The sequence below is a fragment of the Colias eurytheme genome, chromosome 31 (genome assembly GCF_061535395.1).
Source record: "Colias eurytheme isolate Ceu_HAF_F1 chromosome 31, ilColEury1 Martin Lab GWU primary, whole genome shotgun sequence".
In the NCBI taxonomy this organism is placed as follows: domain Eukaryota; kingdom Metazoa; phylum Arthropoda; class Insecta; order Lepidoptera; family Pieridae; genus Colias; species Colias eurytheme.
Genome location: NC_143010.1, coordinates 4576473 through 4597377, shown reverse-complemented (window position 1 = coordinate 4597377; position 20905 = coordinate 4576473). Strand labels below are relative to the sequence as shown.

Genomic DNA, 20905 nt, shown 5'->3' with positions numbered 1-20905 from the left:
CTACTCACGAAAAATTAGCTTGATAGTAATCACTTGCAAAAATGGGCGATGTATCCCGGACTAATACTATTTTTAAGTTCAAAACGAATCATTGGAATAAAAAATTCTAGAAAAACTTATTGAAGATACATGCTTTGTATTCAATATTATTTGTGTCACGAGTGTTTGTACACGTTCGTACAGTTCGTAGGAACCCAGCTCGCTGCCGCACGCACACAGCTCGCCGTCCGCACGCGACAGCAGCCGCGCACGCACTGGCCGCCCCGCACCCCACCCCGCTATATATACCCACCTCGCGCCCGGCCCCTCGCGCCCCGCGGGCCAGTCCCCGCAGTGCCGCAGCACGCGGTCCATGAGCCGCTCTATGGACGCAATGGACCGCATCAGGTGCCGCACAGTTCTGCACAGCTCCCCGGCACCTTCACCGGCTGGACCGCCCTCTACAGCACACGCTGCGGCTACCAATAACTCGGACGCAGAGTCCAGAGTCGATCCGGACAGGCTGGACAGCGATCTGTCCGTGCGGTCCGTGTGATCGGACGCGGTGTCCGAGTCGGATACTGGAATGGAGTGAAATGTGTGAAAAAAAGACGTGTGTCACTCGGGGACTGCCGCGGTAAAGCTATTGCATGCTATGCCTTCAAGCCACACCTCCGCGCCCGTCGGAGTGGGGAGCGTGAGGTTTTTTCGTTACGGAATTTCTCGATTCGGTCCCCGCGCTCAAGGCCCGCGATAGAAGCTATGCAATAGCTTAAATACGCTATAAACATGGTATACGTATAGATTTTATAACGTCGTAATATTAGAAATGCGAAAATTTTGCATATTTGTTGTTTGTTTGTTATTTCTTCACGCAAAAACTGCAGAACGGATTTGCATGAAATTAAGAACACACATAGAGGGTAACTTGGATTAACACATAGGATAAAAATATTCGAAAATCCCACGGGAACGAGAACTATGTGGGTTTTCTTCATTTATTCAATTATTAATAATAATAAATAGTCAATAACAATTTTTATCCATCCATCCATACTTACAAACCTAATATTAGTAGGATTTTCATAAAAAATATAAAATAAACTTACAATCATCCAACTCGTTGCTCATAGAGTCACTGCCTTCCATGTCCATCGTCGACTTGACCAACTCCAAATGTTCCATGCTATCTGGAGGTCTGCAAAAACAAACATATATATTTAAAAATGAATCACTGAATTATTTGGATATACAAAACAATTTATAAAAAACTTTAATGATTCGGTGAGAAGTTTGTACACGCATTACTTACAAATGGTACACCAATTTGGATCAAACTTTACTCTATGTGAAAAAAATTAATTACATTGAAATATTCCTGATATTGTAAATTTTTCAGTGTCATATTTTATTACTTTTATGCAGGTTCAACACAGCTGTGTATCAAATAACTATTTGCTGAAAACAATTTATCCGACTTTTTGAAAGAAATCTCAATTTTACTGGCACTTCTCACGTAATCTATACTAATATTATAAACCTGAAGAGTTTGTTTGTTTGTTTGAACGCGCTAATCTCGGGAACAACTGGTCCGATTAAAAAAAATATTTCGGTGTTAGAAAGCTCATTTATCGAGGAAGGTTATTGGCTATACCAACACGCTACGACCAACAGGAGCGGAGCCACGGGGGTGAAACCGCGCGGAGCAGCTAGTATTATAATAATTTACCATCATAATTATCTGAACTAAATATTTTTCTAGCTTTTCTGTAAAATTTGTTAACTACTAATAATTTATTTTATATAGTATCAAGCGGTCCGCCCCGGATTCGCCCGTGGTACATATTTACGTTTTATCTACATAAGAACCATCCTCGTACTTCAAGGAACATAATAAAAAAAGAATATTCGAAATCGGTTCAGCCGTTCATACGTGATGCCGTGACAACGCGAAACGGGTTTCATTTTTATATATTATATAGATTGCACTCACTTAGCCCCGGTGCCGGCGCCATGTTGCAACTCTCTGCCCGTGCACTCCGGTTTCACGTCGTTTAGCGGCTGAAAAACAAACAATAAATCTATACCAATATTATAAAGCTGAAGAGTTTGTTTGAACGCGCTAATCTCAGGAACTACTGGTCCGATTTGAATTTTAAGAAAAAATTTAGCAATAAATTTTGTCGTTATTTTGTTGTTTAAGTATTTTTTACGGGATCAGTGTATGCAAGACTATAAGGTCCTTCGCGCTTAGTATACCAATAGTGGGACACCCTGTATAAAACAAAACTTTTGTTAATAATTTTGCATTAGGTTGTTTTATGTATGTAAGTGATGTTATAATAAAAATTATATATTGTAGGAGGTTATAAAAAAATTAACATATTGTCGTTTTTTTTTTAACTATTAAGGTAGATAATATACAAACCTTTTCATCAGAGAGATCGTCCTTCCCATTGTATTTGTTGACAGCATGCATCATGCCGAAAAAGGAGATCCTGTAAGTAACACCATTAATTTAAACATGATTAAAAATCTATTTCTTTAAAAATACACGGGACAATGAACAAAAACATACGATATCTTATCAGAAATATATAATTATATAGTTATTTGGGGTTAAGAAAAAATAAAAAAAAATCATCAATAATTTCTAGAATTGATGCACATATCATCCAAATAATTGTAAAAAATAAGACACTAAAAACTTTGAAAGCAAAATAACACATAGGATACGTAAAAAAATGTTATCTGCCTTGCTGTAAAATATTTTACCACTTCCTGAGCTCACCCCGTACATAAAAACTTTTCACATATTCGTAATAATAATATACTAATATTATAAAGCTGAAGAGTTTGTTTGAACGCGCTAATCTCGGGAACTACTGGTCCGATTTGAAAAATTATTTCTGTGTTAGATAGCCCATTTATCCAGGAAGGCTATAGGCTATATATCATCACGCTAAGACCAATAGGAGCGGAGCAATACGGGTAAAACCGCAGGGCACAGCTAGTTATTCATATTACCTAAGCAATTGCTTCCTCTGTTGCGCGCAAACGGTCCGCGGAGTAAGGCAGTCGCATCTGTGCTTATAGTCCGACCAGGCGCTCACTGTGAATAAAATATTACGTTAAAAATTAGTTTTTAATTTGATATTAAGACTTTTTTTTGAAATAATTCGCCCCACGTGAAGGGATTCGAACTCGCGTCTTCCACTTTGCCAGTTTGATGATAAAATGAAAGAATTACGATGAAAAAATATAATGAAAAATTTAGTTTTTAATTTTTGTTTAAATTTTTTTTTTTTTTTTATCGCTTAAGCAGGCACACGAGCTGGCGGGTCACCTGATGGAAAGTTATGCCCGCCGCCCATAAGCATTCGCGATGTTAGGGCCACCGCGAACGTGTTGCCGGCCTTTGAGGTGTAAATATGCCCTTTTTTTGAAGGTCTCCGTGTCGAATCCGTTTGGGAACACTGAGGATGGTAAGTCGTTCCACAAGGTTGTCGTTCTTGGTAGAAAGTGTCGAGAAAAGCGCACTGTGGTGGACCGCCATGCATCCAGATGGTGGGGGTGAAACTTTAATTTGTGGCGAGAGGTGCGATTGTGAAATTCAGCAGCTGGAATGAGTTCAAAGAGTTCCACAGAACAATCCCCGTTATAAATCCGGTAGAACACGCATAGAGATGCAACATCTCTCCGCAGTGAAAGTGGATCCAGCGAATCGGAAAGCTTAGGGTCGTCAATAATTCGGACGGCTCGTCGCTGAACGCGGTCTAATGGTAGGAGCTGGTATTGGGGCGCTCCGGCCCAGAGGTGAGAGCAGTACTAAATTATGTCTAATCCTTCCTACATATATTATAAATGCGAAAGTTCGTGCGGATGTGTGTGTGTGTGTGTTTGTTACTCTTTCACGCAAATACTACTGAACCGATTACAATGTTTGAAAATGTTTTTTCGTGTTAGATAGCCTATTTATGTGTGTGTGTATATCTGTGTGTGTGTGTGTATGTGTTTGTATGTGTGTGTCTGTGTCTGTGTGTGGTGACTCACGGTCGGCGGGCGCGGTGCGTGCCGCCATGTCGGCGAGGCGGCGCGCCGTGCTCGCGCGGTGGTGCGCGGCGAGACAGCGCGCGAGCCGCCGCCGGGCGCCGCCCACCCAGCGCCACTGCGCGCCGCCGGCGGGGGGCGGGATCAGCTCCACCTGCACGTGCGAACAATGCCACAGTATTACAATCTTAATATATATAAATCTCGTGTCACAATGTTTGTCCTCAATGGACTCCTAAACAACTTAACCGATTATAATAAAATTAGCACACCATGTGCAGTTCGATCCAACTTGAGAGATAGGATAGTTTAAACATGTAGGTACCACGGGCGAAGCCGGGGCGGACCACTAGTATTATTTAATTATTTAATCGCTAATTTCGACTGGCTCAATTAGAAGAGCAGGCTCCAAGGAGATGTTCGTTTGCAAAAATCGCAGACCTAAATCTGACTTCTGATATATAGATCCCAGACATCCTATAGACAGATGTTGCCAACCAGTTTTGTGGTCCCCCTGCCCGCACCCCGGTAATTAAATATGGCATACAAAGAAAAAAAATAAAAATTTCCAAAACATGCCGTGTGGGGTATCAAATGAAAGAGCTTATTGAGTAGATCACGAATATATGTATAGCATACTATATACATTTCTTACACTTTCTCTAAGATTTTTTAGAAAATGGTCCATTTTTGAGTTAACTTTAAACCACTATAGATTGAAAACTCATGAATATATTTTTTAAATTATTATTATTATTTTAAATAATTAACAATAGTCCATTGTTTATGATTCAATAGTTCGTAATATAATATAAGTGAGCTATGTGGTGGATTTGATGAAAATAACTATATACTATATGAACTTGAAAATATACTCGCCATCTTTGAATGCTCCCCCCACTCCCCCATGCAACTATTTCACTGTACGAAATATTGAATCGTTAACAATGGACTATTGTTAATTATTTAAAATAATAATTTAAAAAATATATTCATGAGTTTTCAATCTATAGTGGTTTAAAGTTAACTCAAAAATGGACCATTTTCGTAAATTTTCTAAAAAATCTTAGAGAAAGTGTAAGAAATGTATATAGTATGCTATATATTCGTGATCTACTCAATAAGCTCTTTCATTTGATACCCCACACGGCATGTTTTGGAAATTTTTATTTTTTTCTTTGTATGCCATATTTAATTACCGGGGTGCGGGCAGGGGGACCACAAAACTGGTTGGCAACATCTGTCTATAGGATGTCTGGGATCTATACAATATATATCAGAAGTCAGATTTAGGTCCGCGATTTTTGCAAACGAAACTCCACTGAGAGTCCGGTCTATAGAACGATTTCACGTAACGTCCAGTGCGCGATCGGAACGTAGATGGCGCTTTATTCTATTAAATGCTACAGTGGGGCTGCTCGATATGTGCGAACGTGCAATGTTAACATGCATCACGTTCGATTCAGATTTCGGCGTGATTAGCTCTACTTTTTGAATTCAAGCGCGAGCGAGTCTGCGAGCGCCCCCCACCCAGCGCCACTGCGCCCCGCCGGTGGGGGGCGGGATCAGCTCCACCTGCACGTGCGTACACTAGTGAATACCACCTAGAGAATACAATCCCGACCCTTTTCTGATCCCGAAAATCCCGGGACTGTACTTGGCTAATCCCGGTTTATCGGGATTGATATAAACAGCTATTCTATTTTGCATTCTACGATCCGTTGCGCCTTAACTATGACCTAGCCTAGATTATACCTTAGCATAAAATTATATAACGATAAAAAACACACCTAAGGTACGATACGGATACGGACTATACTGGTACGGCCCTAATAATAGTAGACCTTAGAAAGGACTTTCCCACTCGGAATTTTTTAACGTGATAACGTTTTTAAAATCGTTTTAGTCGGGTGACATGTTCAGAAACTTCACCAAAACCTCACGAGCGCGATCGCAAGTATAACGAGAGAGAGACGGACCGATCTCCCGTCTCATCTCGAGCGCTGCCACTGCATTATGTTATCACGTAAACATCTCGATCGTAAACCTACTTTACAAACAACCAATTTTTTTCAATAAGGTACTTCCCCTTCGCTTTCACCCGATACCCCCGCTTTTTTTATCGTTAACCCGATAGTGAACACTACCCATCCGATTATACTCGGACAATAGTGAACACTACCCATCCGACTATAATCGGACAATAGTGAACACTACCCATCCGACTATACTCAATGCTATCAAGTTATCAAGTAAAAAATACTTAAACAACAAAATTAGATCAAAAATAGTTTGCAAAATTTTTCCTTAAAATCCATGCTTTCGTCTCTAGCGGTATATACCGCTTCGGTAATGTGAGCATTTTGTCTATAAAAACATAATCTTAAACGATACCTGACATACGCGTGGCAAAGTTGAGCGGGTTACTTGTTATGGGTGTACACATAGATTTTTAAGAATTTATCTACATATTTCAAAATAAACGCGTTTGGAATTTTATAAATTTTTTTTACGTACTCAACGTATGCCAAATTTCTTTGAGCTTAGTATACCGACGGTGGGAAACCCTATATAAAAAAAACACGTCTCGACATTGTCAGAATTAGACAAAATTGAAATGGAACCCACCAGAAAGCATCGACTTTCGAATAAATAAAGAAACATTAAAACAAGTTTACCCAGTCGAAAGTTCTGAGGCAACAAACGCAAAAAAATAGGTTAAGTGCAAATCGGACTCGAGACACTAAAATATAATATCACTCACCTTGAAAGTGATAGTAGACGCGGCTTTGAAGTTTTCCAATATTTTGAAAAACCTCTCAACAGCATACCTGTAATGTTAAATTATCATTTTTAAACAATCCGGCTCGAAGGACCAAAATTAATAAATTTTCTAGCTACGCACATATAAATTATTTATTCCGAGCAAAGTGAAACAAACACTTATTTAGGTATTTAGGTAGCTATTACGTAGCTGGTTTACAAGTAAAAAAAATTGTTTAAACATATTACATAGCTACTACCGATACCGCTACCTAGCGATAAGGCCGCCGTTTGTACAAATATTTCTCTATTTTATGTTCTTTCTGTATTTGTACTTTCTTATGTGTGTGCAATAAAGTATAAAATAAAATAAATAAATATGCTTATATTTTAATATGGAAAATGATTGTAACGTTTTTCCATTAAACTAATATTATTTAACCTGAAAATAAATATAAATAAACATTATTATAAATAAACACTCACTGCTTTTCAAAAGGCCGATCGTACGTGCGACAGAGACAGACTTTGTTCACAAACTGATCAGCTGTCTCGTTCTGGCTCGCTAGCTTTGCCAAGTGCTGGTGTATTATCTCCGCGCCTGGAAATCGATTTAATTGAAATATATGAATATATAAAATATTGGACGTAATAAAAAAAAACTAATAACTATTATTTGAAGACAGCCATAACGCAATCTACTAGGCTACCAAAATAATAAGACAAAAAACACTAATTTTTTTGGTAATTCATTAATCTAAAAATGTTATTGCTCAACTAAATTAGAAATTTTCTTTCGTTTTCATTTTCGACATCACACAACACTAAACCGAACCTATTCTTACTCAGATCACACATTAACACTTTTCCTTTACACTTTTCCCTCCACACTTAACACTTCCCCCCTACACTTAACACTTGTCACTTGGCACTAAACGCACCTTCGTCCGGCACTTTGATCCTGTGCAAGTGCCACGCGGCCGGCGACAACTCGCCCGCGTTCAAACGCAGCATCTTGACAAGTGCACTGGCCACGGCTGCTGTACTGCTCACTGTAATTTGAAAAAAATGTAGATTAAATTATTGTTTTTAAAGTGAAACTTTTATTACATCGTCTCAAACTTTTTGGTCTGTGTAGCGCATGGCGCGTGACGGTCGGCTGCCGAGTAGGTATAAAGCAGTGTTCGGAGTCATTATCGTACAAATACGATAATTTTGTGCCTAAGTTTCACTTTTACCGTGGTTTCATAAAACCACACAACATTTTTTTATTATAGTTCTAGTGTAATTAGGGTCGACGGTAAACAATTGTAATACTGGTAGTATAACGCTTTCAAAAGTATATGTAATGTCTGGTTTCTTTTCTCTCAGACATACGGCAGCGGTATCGGTCAATTAGGGAAAGCTGGCATGTTCACAGTACTCACACTTATGCAATTTCACTTACAGTATGTTCAAAAATAAATGCGACTCTAGTTTCATTTTAGACTTGAATTGTAAAATGGGTGCGTTGTAGATATATATGTATATGCAAATATAATTACTTATGAAAGCTCTCATAATTTACCTGTAAAATTATAATTTAAAAGTAAATCAATTGATGAAGTTAATTATTTATTCTAATAATAATCAATTGGATAAAAGTATTAATAATCATTCAATTATCAAATAATAATTAAATTCCTGACTTTAGTCGAGTAAAGATATCTACCTACCAATACGCGCTAACAAATATGTGTTACATGTTTATTGTATAATTTTCACACTATTGGTTTTAAACTCAAACTCAAACATTTATACAATTAGACTTCTTCTAGAAGCACTTTTGAATCGTCATAACAGTTTAACAGTTTTAACATTTACCACCAATTCAGAAAGCAGTATCTATAGAGAAGAAGAAGAATCTATTTAATCATAATCGTAATCTTCTACTTCACTGTAACTTTCATCGCTCGAAGAACTCGATGTTTCGTTGTCGTAATTTCTTAATGTTATTATAAATGAGTCAGTGTAATTATCTACTTTTGGTTCTAATTGAATATATTTTTCCTCATGTTCTCGCGTCTTTCTCCAAACGTCACTAAACATATCCAGACTAATAGCATTTGCTTCCTTTCTAAATAATTCTTACACAGTTTTCAAGTTAAAGTTCACATTTTGTATAACTCTGATTATTAATTAGTTATTTGATTTTTGAAAAAAAAAATGCCGATTTTAGTCAAAATTTATATTTCTCTAACAAGATCCTTATCATCCAAATTTCCACCTTGGTGAGAAAAATTGACATTTCTAATGAAAATGAACAAAAAATTAAATGATTTTATTAAATACTGTAAAATAGTCTATAATTCTTCCATTTACTGTATCACAAAATTCTTCATAGATTTTTAGATATTCGTACTACACCAATTACATCACCCTGTATTTATAAATAATTGCAAAAAATGACATATACATAGGCCGGGAGATACTGCCACAAAATTTCGGGTCATTTGTAACAGAATGGCGGTTCTACAGAGGTCTTATTACGCAATGACTAAAAGAAAAATGATGGTCAGAACTCAGAACGCTGGTACCGGCGGACTAGTCGCGTGGGCGTTAGTCGAACTCGTCGGATAAATAGCGAAAGTCAAACGATTTACAAATCTTCGCTTTCCGCGCTTTCCGCTACTTTTCCGCGGTATGGCGACCATTTGGAATCGTCCGAAAAGTATGGCATGGCGATTTTAGTAAATGGCTGCACGACGATGGTTACCTGTGCAAAAGTGAGCCCGGTACAAATGGTTGAATTGTTTTTTTTAAATCAACGCATTCACGTCGGTATGGCGGACTGTAAGTCACATCGTAACTGTATGGCATGACACTACCGCCTACATCTTTTTTAAGGGCTATCGGTAAATTCTAAAATTTTTGTGTTACAAATCGTTGGACTTTCGCTATTTATCCGACGAGTGTGACTAACGCCCACGCGACTAGTCCGCCGGTACCAGCGTTCTGACCATCATTTTTCTTTTTGTCATTGCGTACTAAGACCCCTCTAGACCGCCATCCTGTTACAAATGGCCCGAAATTTTGTGTCAGTATCTCCCGGCCTAACATGTGCAATGTGTAAATGTGTTGACGTTCCAGCTCTTCTTAATATACCTATAAGTTCTTGTTCTGTATAGCATTATCCATGACTGAGGCTTGCCAAGTGCTTGCAATTGCTTGGCGAGGCTGTTTGCTTAATCCATTCGCTCGCCACTACTTGCCCAAGGGGAAGCTCTGCCCAGGGTTGCCATCTTAGCCCTCTTCGGGCTATATCTAGCCCTTTTTCAGAAGTTCAACCCGTTTTTAAATTTTTTAGTCCCAAAAGAGTAATTTAGCCATATTTGGAATGGCTCAAAATTTACTTAAAATGGAGCCGATTTTGTATTTTTTTACCATTCTAGCTTGCCAAAAGAGGGTATTTTTACTCACTGAGCGTTCCGATTGCTAATTAAGTTTAGTCAACCAATCAAAATGTTCTACAAAGTGTAATTAAACAAAAAAAACATGACTTATAATGCGTTCTGGCGGTACTAACGACTAAATTATTCGTGATTTTTTCGCTTTAATTAATTTTTAGCCATTTCTAGCCCTTTTCTGAGCCCACTCACCATGCGCAAGCGCCCGCACAATGCCCGCGAGGGCCTGCCTCAGCGCGGCCACATTACGCGCGGCGCTGAGACACAACCGGCAGTGGCAGCCAAAACGGGCGCGGTACGACCACGCGGACTTCACCATGTCGACGCTCCTGGCCAAAAAAATACAAAAAAATTAGGAATGTCCAAAAAATGTAAAAAAAATCCTACTTTTTTTTCGAAAAAACGTCCATGTGTCAAAAAACACAAGAACAATGTCCAAAAAATGTTAATATCAAAATGTTTCAATGTCAAAAAATTTCATTTTTTGTCTTAAATATTACAAAAAACATGTCCAAAATAATATCCAAAGTCACAAAAAAACATTTTAGAAATGTCAAAAATATCAAAACACGCAACACTTACATATTGGTCCCCATGAGCGTGTACATTAGAGCGCTGATCTCGCACCACGAGTGGTACACGCCGAGCAGCCACTCCTCGACCGGCTCGAACTGCGACGTATCACCGTCTTGTTCCTCCGCTGCACATAATTATACAAAAAAATATATAAATATGGACCCTAGAGTCTTAATATGGCAGTTGTCTGGAAGAAATCTCTATTTAGCGATAAGACCGCCATTTGTTCGTGTTCATATTTAAGTTATCTAAGAGCAATAAATAAATAAATATAGCTTTCGCTGTTTCGAAGGCATGTGCTTTCCCGGTATATTACATACAATAGTTCAATAGCAATTAGTAAAAGCTCGATGGTGAAAATTAATAAAAGCTCGATGGTGAAAATTAGTAAAAAGCTCGATGGTGAAAATTAATAAAAGCTCGATGGTGAAAATTAGTAAAGGGCTCGATGGTGAAAATTAGTAAAAGCTCGATGGTGAAAATTAGTAAAAGCTCGATGGTGAAAATTAGTAAAAGCTCGATGGTGAAAATTAGTAAAAAGCTCGATGGTGAAAATTAGTAAAAGCTCGATGGTAAAAATTAGTAAAAGCTCGATGGTAAAAATTAGTAAAAGCTCGATGGTGAAAATTAGTAAAAAGCTCGATGGTGAAGATTAGTTAAAGCTCGATGGTGAAAATTAGTAAAATCTCGATGGTGAAAATTAGTAAAAGCTCGATGGTGTAAATTAGTAAAAGCTCGATGGTGAAAATTAGAAAAAAGCTCGATGGTGAAAATTAGTAAAAGCTCAATGGTGAAAAATGAAAATTATTATAAAGCTCGATGGTGAAAATTAGTAAAAGCTCGATGGTGAAAATTAGTAAAAGCTCGATGGTGAAAATTAGTAAAAAGCTCGATGGTGAAAATTAGTAAAAGCTCGATGGTGAAAATTAGTAAAAAGCTCGATGGTGAAAATTAGTAAAAAGCTCGAAAAGCTCGATATTCAAAATTAGTAATAAGTTCGAAAAGCTCGATAGTCGAAATTAGTAAAAAGCTCGAAAGCTTTGAATACTGAAAGTTCGATGACCGAAATTTATAATTAATCATATGAAAATGAATGATTAGGAAAGGAGAATGGGCAAATTGGGCCTGAAACTTGGGCTAAGACCAATACACACGAAATATTGTTTTTGTGATAGATCATTACACATACCTAACGAAAAAAATAAAATAAAAAAATAAATCGACCGGGTTCTTGTACAGTCAAGGCAAAAAGTTTTATTTATTTTGCGCACAATAACGGTGTTTTTAATTCGAGTGAAGTGAATATAAAACTAAATATCACTGGAGTGACTGAGTTTAACCACAAAAAACGTCTAACTACGTTGTATTATAATAAACACGGTATAGGTACCTGTTACAAAACATAATATTAGTGTATTTCGGTTATTAGAAGGCTTCAGATTAGTACGTCTTTGTAAGTGAAAGTGAATAGGAGTAACATAAAGATATTGGCATTGTCTTATAACAGTTATTAATTGCAAAAAATATTATACACAAAGTAATAAAACTTGATGTGACTGTACAAAAACCCGGTTGATTATTTTTTTATATACATTTTTCCCGACATGTATGTGTTATAATCTATTATAAAATCAATATCTCATGTGTATTGGTCCAACTCAAGTGTTCAGGCCCAACTTCCATAGTAAAATGCCCATTCTCCTTTGTTTGAAATTCAAAATACAAACTTCGTTGTTCGAAATTAAAAATTAAATTGATATAATTCCTTGTAATTATTGCAATAATTCTAATTAGGAATCAAAGGGAAATTCTAAATACACTTTTTTTCTATAATTTCAAACACAACCAAAAGTTAAAATAGTACAGTTATTCCTTTGTCTGCTGTACAAATAAAAAAAGAGTATGTGCGCCGAGTACACGTGTCAGAAGAGAAACTTCTTTGACAAGATTCAACGATGCCAATATCGTCGTTTTACACCATGACGTGACGTTATTGCCATGACGCGACCTTGAAATTTTACTCTCAACGCGCCTTAAGAAGTTTCACTTCAAAAATAAAAAAAAAAGAGACATAACATATTTTCTAGTGTTTATGATTTTACACGAGTATTATACATTTAGAAATTAAAGATTTTATAAGCTATTGCATAGCTTCTATCGCGGGCCTTGAGCGCGGGGATCGAATCGAGAAATGCCGTAACGAAACAACCTCACGCTCCCCAGGGGGGCCGGGCACGAAGGTGTGGCTTGAAGGCATAGCATGCAATAGCTTTACCGCGGCAGTCCCCGAGTGACACACGTCTTCTTTAACGTATTTTAAACGCGATTTATTTTTATATTATTTTCCCGACGTTATCCGAAATATTTAGTAATATAAAATAAATCCTGTTCTTTCTATTCGCTATGTATATTTTAATATTTGTATTTATGTATCTATTTACTACTTTTATTTGCACCTTTTATTATGTTTCGCTATGCTCCTTCTACTTTCCAATTGTTTATTTTTATTCAAACTTTTCCTATATCCTAAGGTTGCCTGGAAGATATCGCTTCTTAGCGATAAGGCCGCCTATTTTGTACCGCTCTATATTACTTTGTTTGTATTTTTTGTTTGATTTTGTTTTATTGTGTGTGCAATAAAGTGTTTATTATTATTATTATAAATTCTCACCGCAGACGAAATGGAACAGGGCAGCTTCGTCCTCCGGAGTGACGACTGGCTCCTCACATTCGAACATGCTTTCCGATAACCTGAAAACGGACAAACATTTATGTGTTTATTTTTATAATTAATGTAAAAACCTTTGGTGGCTAATTCAACCGCGTAGTAAGAAAAGGTTTACTAAGTATAAGTTTAGATGATAAATGGGCTATCTAACACCGAAAGAATATTTCAAATCGGACCAGTAGTTCCTGAGATTAGTGTGTTCAAACAAACAAACTCTTCAGCTTTATAATATTAGTATAGATTCACTCATTACATAATATATACCGTAAATAAATAAATAAAAATGTGTGCGTGTACTAGTGTACACACGTAAGAAGTGAAACTTCTTTATGACCTTATTTTTCAAAAAATAATTTACTATATGCAACTTTACAGAAATACGTCGAATCACGCGTGGTTGGGATAAGAAAAAGATGGCGCGTAACGGAAAAATGTCACGCGTAACGAAACAATGTTATACTAAATTTTTTTCCAACCCCGATAAAGAAGTTTCACTTCAATAAATAAATACTCACACGTCCGTCTGTTGGTCCAGTGTGACGTCATCGTCCAGAGGCACTTCGTCGCGTACACTCTCCTCGGCTGACGCAAGCAACTGGAAAATTATTTAATCACTACATAGTATAAAACAAAGTCGCTTTCTCTGTCCCTATGTCCCTTTGAATGCTTAAATCTTTCAAACTACGCAACGGATTTTGATGCGGTTTTTTAATAGATAGAGTTATTCAAGAGGCAGGTTTTAGTATATAATTTATTAGGTTTTAGACAAAGCGGGCGAAGCCGCGGGCGGAAATCTAGTTTTTATTATATGTACTTCACCTGCAGTATGTCCTCGTGTCTGATGAGGAAGTGCTCCGGCTCCGGAGCCGGTTCAGCGCTCAACAGTGGCAATAGGAATTGGCCCATCGCTGGCGGTTCTACCTGCTGTTCATTAAAATAAATAAATAAATATTTCAGGACAATTTTTTCACATACGGCACGATCTGATTCCAAACTAGGGATTTTTTTTTAATAATGGACGGTGAACCAATATAAAGAAGAGCGCGCGCACGACCCGGGTCATTCGTTCGTCGACCGTTGCCCAGTGCACACAAGCTTACTATAATTTATTTCTGATATTTATTTTTATTAATTGTAATAATACAAGTGATGCTGTGGAGACCTACGAGTCCTTTTTTAAAACAATATCGGAGCCTGACGCTACACATTCATAATTTTAAATGAATACTTATATAGATAATTAACACCAAGACACAGAGCAAACATCGATGTTCATCACGCAAATATTTGCCCTAGGTGGGAATCGAACCCACAACCAATCGCGTGGAAGGCAGAGTCACTACCAACCAAGCCAACCAGCCAGTCGATATAAAATATTTAGGCCTATAAAAAACAGATTTTTTCTATGCATTAAGTACACACTTACTTTATAAAAAATAAAAACCGTTGATGAAAACTATATCAATTTAAATATATAAAACCTACTAAACCAATTTCAATATTATTTCATATACAAAAAGCTACAGTATTTGAATACTTACAGATCCCTTGTCTTGGTATCCCGGGCAGATGTCATCAACGCCAGCGCCCTCTTTGTCTGAAGACGCAGCTGAAATAAATAATAATAAAAATGTAAACAAAACCAGAAAAAAAAGATTGTTGTGAATTAACCTTAAATTGAAGTCAGTCTGCAATTTCAATATTTTCCAAAAGCCTTATTTTCGCACACGCACGCACACACACACATACGCGTTATAACAACTAAAATTGACTTTTTAACACATATTAACCTGTACAAATAGGACTTTTCAACGCTTATTTACCTGTCTCAAAATACACATACTAGACTACTCTTTTTAATTGTATTATAATGTAAAATAAATGATCAAATAAATGACCTTTCTTTCTTTGTGTGTGTAACATAATACATACAAGTATCATCCAATTCCGTCCACTGGTCGTCCGAGTCGGAGTTAGCGCCAACGTCGCTCGCGTCAGACGCGATTGTTTCGCGTCGTATGCGGAGTGACGCTCGACGAACCGCGGCGGTACGACGACGGCACATCTGTATAGGAAATAATAATAATAAATTTATTTTTAAGCTATTCCATAGCTTCTATCGCGGGCCTTGAGCGCGGGGACCGAATCCAGAAATTGCGTAACGAAAAACCTCACGCTCCCCACGGGGACGGGCGCGGAGGTGTGGCTTGAAGGCATAGCATGCAATAGCCTTACCGCGGCAGTCCCCGAGTGCCACACGTCTTTTTTATTTTCTCATCACACACGAACAATCAACACATAATGCCTGTCTTGATTTTCAAGCTATATATCTTAACACTAACACTACAATAGGGTGAAAATAGAGAAAATGATGGCAAATGCTTGGTAGATGAACCGCGTAGCGACAGCGGGACATCTGCGTGAAATTTATTTAAAAAATTTAAACTATAAAATGAAATTCCATCAGTTGCTTAAAGTAAAAATTATAAAAAGTAGGATTAAGTTAATAGACTACAAGCCCGCATATGAAAAAAATATGGGTCAAATGAACCACCACGGGACATATCTAGTACGAAAGAAGAGCAAAAAATAATAAGATTCATCACTATGCCGTCACTTGTAAGCTGTCCAACTGAGTGCAGATGAGAATTGAAAAGTACAGGTAGACTCGGTAAATTTTGGTCATATATTTTTGTACGGCATCCTTAACCATCGATAGATCCATTAAAAATAATAAGAAACCGCTCAGTGATAAATGTTGGTCCACCAAGTCGGAATTTTTATTTAATTTCCGAGAGTTACCGGGGGTAAATTTGGTCATTTGACCATGTACGGCATCTGTGTCATACTATTGCTATACTGCTTTTAATCCATTATTCCGCAACGCCGTACAAAAATCATGGGGACAAGGGGAAAAAATCGAGAGTTGTAATCCCCTCTCTTTCCCCACTCCAGGGGGTCATTTGACACAACACGAAATAAATTTATTTTTAAAGTATTTTATGCATAGATAATATTTTTTCATGTGCCGTACATTTTCGTTGGTTCAAAGGAGTTAAATCTGAAAAAGAAAAAATCCATATAACGAAATGTTTGCTTTATATTTTGATAATAAAATATAAATATACATTAATATTAAGAAGCTCGAGGTGGTTAATTACACTGGTCTGCAAAGAAATCCTCCTTTCAATAAAAATATGATAAACAGGGACACCTTAACATGCTGAATCTAGATCTGCTTTCATTTTTTTTGTATCACGTCTAAATTTTTTTTTATTGTCGTTATTAAATACCTCAAAATTCTGTATTGTTTGGTAGTCTCTCTTGCAATAATGCTATTTTATTCGGTCTATATGATATTTTTCATCACAAAAACGACTTGAAATTATAAAACTAGAACGATATCTACTGAAGACATTATTTTTAACACTAATTTGTCGGGAGTTTATGGGCTTTCGTAGTTCTCATCATGACTCCGCGGCGCTCAGTTTAAAGTAAAGTTTTAAGGTGACGGTTGATGATTTTATCCTAATATTTTGGTAAAATTTTTATACTGTACTGATAGTTCATACATTGATGAAAATTGGTGTATAATTTCAACCATAAAGCAAAATTGAATCACGTGTTATGGATTTTTAACACAAATTTGAAACGCAATATTGAAAGCGCGAGTCTTTAGTGTGGTCTTTAAAGGACTGCAAATGCGGGAGCTTAGATAAGACTTAAATTATTATTGTTTATTATTACTTTATTTGTGTCCACTATGAAACATTTCACCTGAAGTTTGAGAGGAGATACGGAAAAGCTAACTGAAAATATAGTAAAATATAGATAATAAGTTGGCAGCAAAGCTTGCTGATTTTACTTGATCGATTCGTCGCGTAACTCCTCATAAAATATTAAAAGAAAAGAAAACTACTAATTGAAACAATGTAAATAATGTGTAATTATATTGTCTTATAGTTTTTAATGGTTTTCTTGACATTATTAATTGTATTTAAGCCTAATTATTAAAATATCGATGTATTCTTAGAACAAAAAATGGGTTTCTTTCAAATTAAACCACAAAAAATCTAGACGTGATACAAATTTTTTAAAACTTAATTTCTGTTCAGAAGTATCACTTCTATAATAATATTGTGCAAAAATAAGAAGGAGCGCGAAAAAAATTTTTTTTGCAGACCAGTGTTATCACCTTGGAAAGTCGGAGTCAAGTGGAATGGACTCCGTTAAATTGATGAACTAATAAAAAAGCTATGAACGAAAAGATGTGAATTATATGCAATCAGCCCATGAATACAGGTAAAGTCACAAGCAAATGCTAGTAATATATACATATTCAAAATGTACAAGTAAAGCGCTTTCAAATGATACCAAACACGGCATATTTATCTTAACTTTATTTTTTTACTCTGTATGTTTTGTCCGCTAGAGGGCGCCACATTAGATTTTGTGAAACCCCATATAGCCTTTAGCTAGCTGGTCGCTGGTTATCCAGTGAACAATTCAGACGCTTCTAATGATATGTCATTTGTCGAATTCTGATAAGTAGTTTAGAAGTTACGAGGGAATAGATGAACATACATACATGACCTGTCAAAACCATAACCCTCCTTTTGCTTTGCCGTAGTTGGGTAAAAATATGTTAATGCCGTACTGTATCAAATGGCCATAAAGCACCCTTAAAATTGTAGCTTTCGTCGCTTTCATCAGCCTAAAAGATGTGGTCTGCACAAAAATGTACGGCATCCTTTTTTCCTTATTTATCTATGTTAATACAATTTAAAACAACGAATAAAGTGTAGAAAACTATTATATTTCATTAATCTACGATGTTTAAACTTTAACAAAATTTCTGGTTTTGCATTTCTCTATAACTTTTTTAGAACGGTTTCTTTTGAACGGCAATACTATACAACAATTGAATTTTACAATATCATGTTAAAAAAAAAGTTCCCGTACAGGGTCAAATGACCTTACAGCTCTTTATATCAAGAATTCGATGAAATTAAGATGATTATTGGTATACATTTAAAAGAACAATTATTTTTTGACGGCATTGCTTTTAATAGTACTTTTGAGTGCTAGATAATGTTTTGGAACCGAAGCCGTACTTAGTCAAATGACCCCCTGGAGTGGGGAAAGAGAGGGGATTACAACTCTCGATTTTTTCCCCTTGTCCCCATGATTTTTGTACGGCGTTGCGGAATAATGGATTAAAAGCAGTATAGCAATAGTATGACACAGATGCCGTACATGGTCAAATGACCAAATTTACCCCCGGTAACTCTCGGAAATTAAATAAAAATTCCGACTTGGTGGACCAACATTTTTGTACGGCACTGAGCGGTTTCTTATTATTTTTAATGGATCTATCGATGGTTAAGAATGCCGTACAAAAATATATGACCAAAATTTACCGAGTCTACCTGTACTTTTCAATTCTCATCTGCACTCAGTTGGACAGCTTACAAGTGACGGCATAGTGATGAATCTTATTATTTTTTGCTCTTCTTTCGTTCTAGATATGACCCCTGGTGGTTCATTTGACCCATATTTTTTTCATATGCGGGCTTTTAGTCTAAATAGTGTGTTATAAAATCTTAACTATAACAGGAGATGATACTAATGCCGAGACCATAACTTCATCACTTTGAATTATCATAAACAAGGAAAGCAGTTTCTACACAGAATAGCTGACAAGAAGCTCTGTGCTTGTTAGCAGTAAGCTATAATTAGAATATTATAGCTTAGGAAATAATAATAATATTTCGTGTAGTAGACTACAAGCCCCATACCTCCTTCCCCTTAACGATGGGCCGCTTCCTTTGCGCTCGCTGCGGCCTCGCGACTCGCCTCGGCTTGCGCGCGCCCGACCAAGAGGAGGACGTGGAAGAGCCACTCCCAGAGGCGTGGTGACCGATCTGAAGTTATACACATATCATCTTAATATATATAAATCTCGTGTCACAATGTTTGTCCTCAATGGACTCCTAAACCACTTAACCGATTATAATAAAATTCGCACACCATGTGCAGTTTGATCCAACTTGAGAGATAGGATAGTTTAAACATGTAGGTACCACGGGCGAAGCCGGGGCGGACCGCTAGTTTAATATAATTCTATAATACTGTGTTGTTTTACACAATTATTTTTGTTTTATTTATTCCTTAATAAAATATGTGCGCTAAGTTATTGTACATCTGAAGAATTTGTTTAAAATATGAAGTTATTCTCTGCCAGCAGCGTACATAAATGTAAAAATGTTACAAATGTATGTCAATAAATAAACAATATAAATTTCACAGTTAACAATAACACAACTATGATAATGAGCTGTTTTGAAAAGATCAATCAACATTTCCAACTACACTACATGTTTTGTCAACAAGTGCTTCTTTGAAAACTTTTGGCTGCACATTTTGTTTCCAATATGCAATTACAATGTAATTTTTTCGGAAAAATGTCACATGTCAAAACTAAAGGTCAACGACACAGTAAAAGGGTGGTGTAAGGACGGGATAGGGTTACTCACAGCTATTTCAAACAGAGACGGGAAATCCTGTTGAGGCTCGTCAGCAAGGCCTGCGAGGAGACCGAGTTCCGCTCTAAGATCGGCGAGCTCGGCACCAATGCGATCCGCCCTGTCCGCATCGCCCAGTTCATCCTTCAGGATATCCCCTATCTCGTCCGACACAGCAGCCACCGCTGACGCCAGCTCGTCAGAAGGCAAGGAACTCTTGCCTATACCTATCCCACCGGCCTCCGATTCCGTCCCGCTCCCCGAACATTTCTGCATGGGAAACATCATTTGCAAACAGAAATCCGTACGGAACGCGGAAAACGAAACATCTAAAGTCCAAACGCTTTCTACGGAATCACTGTGGTTGTTCTGAAATGCTTTGTATGATGTGAAAAACCATTTTCTCCTGCACACCGATAGATCCCGAAGTTTTTGACAATACCAATATGGCGACGATATTTTTAGGTATTTGTGATCAGCCGCAGACGGATAGAGCATCAAATTTCATATGGCAATTATTTTTTAGCAAAATAAAATAAAACTAATTATAGTAATTAACCTGTATAAAATGTTAAGTATACAGTTATTTAATATAATGTTTTTATACTATTAATTTCATGTGAATCGATGGTTGATGGGCATTTCATTCCCTTTTGTTAACAATTTATTTAAATCAATAAACATTTTTTTATCAAACTAAACATTCTAAGAACCAAGAAATATATTACGCTTTTTAAATCAAATCAAACAACCCACATAAAAGACAAAAATTATATTTTCATAATCACTTCTTAATAATAATCCTTTGTTACATGATGGCAATATTAATTGTACATTAT

The 20905-nt window shown here is 36.8% G+C and overlaps 1 protein-coding gene across 1 annotated transcript in view; it reads right to left on the bottom strand.

Annotated features, from left to right (window-relative positions):
• LOC149895571 (uncharacterized) overlaps positions 1 to 20523 on the bottom strand; it is a 53136-nt gene extending 32613 nt beyond the window's left edge. Inside the window, exons 1-18 of the mRNA XM_090118969.1 lie at positions 20079 to 20523; positions 19341 to 19466; positions 15475 to 15607; positions 15084 to 15151; positions 14362 to 14466; positions 14058 to 14137; positions 13486 to 13565; positions 10821 to 10938; positions 10431 to 10567; positions 7734 to 7844; positions 7279 to 7393; positions 6794 to 6860; positions 4033 to 4183; positions 3007 to 3091; positions 2408 to 2477; positions 1973 to 2040; positions 1089 to 1177; positions 293 to 560 (exon numbers count right to left, since the gene is read on the bottom strand). Of these exons, the coding sequence (XP_089975095.1) occupies positions 293 to 560; positions 1089 to 1177; positions 1973 to 2040; positions 2408 to 2477; positions 3007 to 3091; positions 4033 to 4183; positions 6794 to 6860; positions 7279 to 7393; positions 7734 to 7844; positions 10431 to 10567; positions 10821 to 10938; positions 13486 to 13565; positions 14058 to 14137; positions 14362 to 14466; positions 15084 to 15151; positions 15475 to 15607; positions 19341 to 19466; positions 20079 to 20354 (2147 nt within the window). The 5' untranslated portion in view covers positions 20355 to 20523. The remainder of the gene's footprint in view (positions 1 to 292; positions 561 to 1088; positions 1178 to 1972; positions 2041 to 2407; positions 2478 to 3006; positions 3092 to 4032; positions 4184 to 6793; positions 6861 to 7278; positions 7394 to 7733; positions 7845 to 10430; positions 10568 to 10820; positions 10939 to 13485; positions 13566 to 14057; positions 14138 to 14361; positions 14467 to 15083; positions 15152 to 15474; positions 15608 to 19340; positions 19467 to 20078) is intronic.
• Positions 20524 to 20905: the final 382 nt, after the last annotated feature.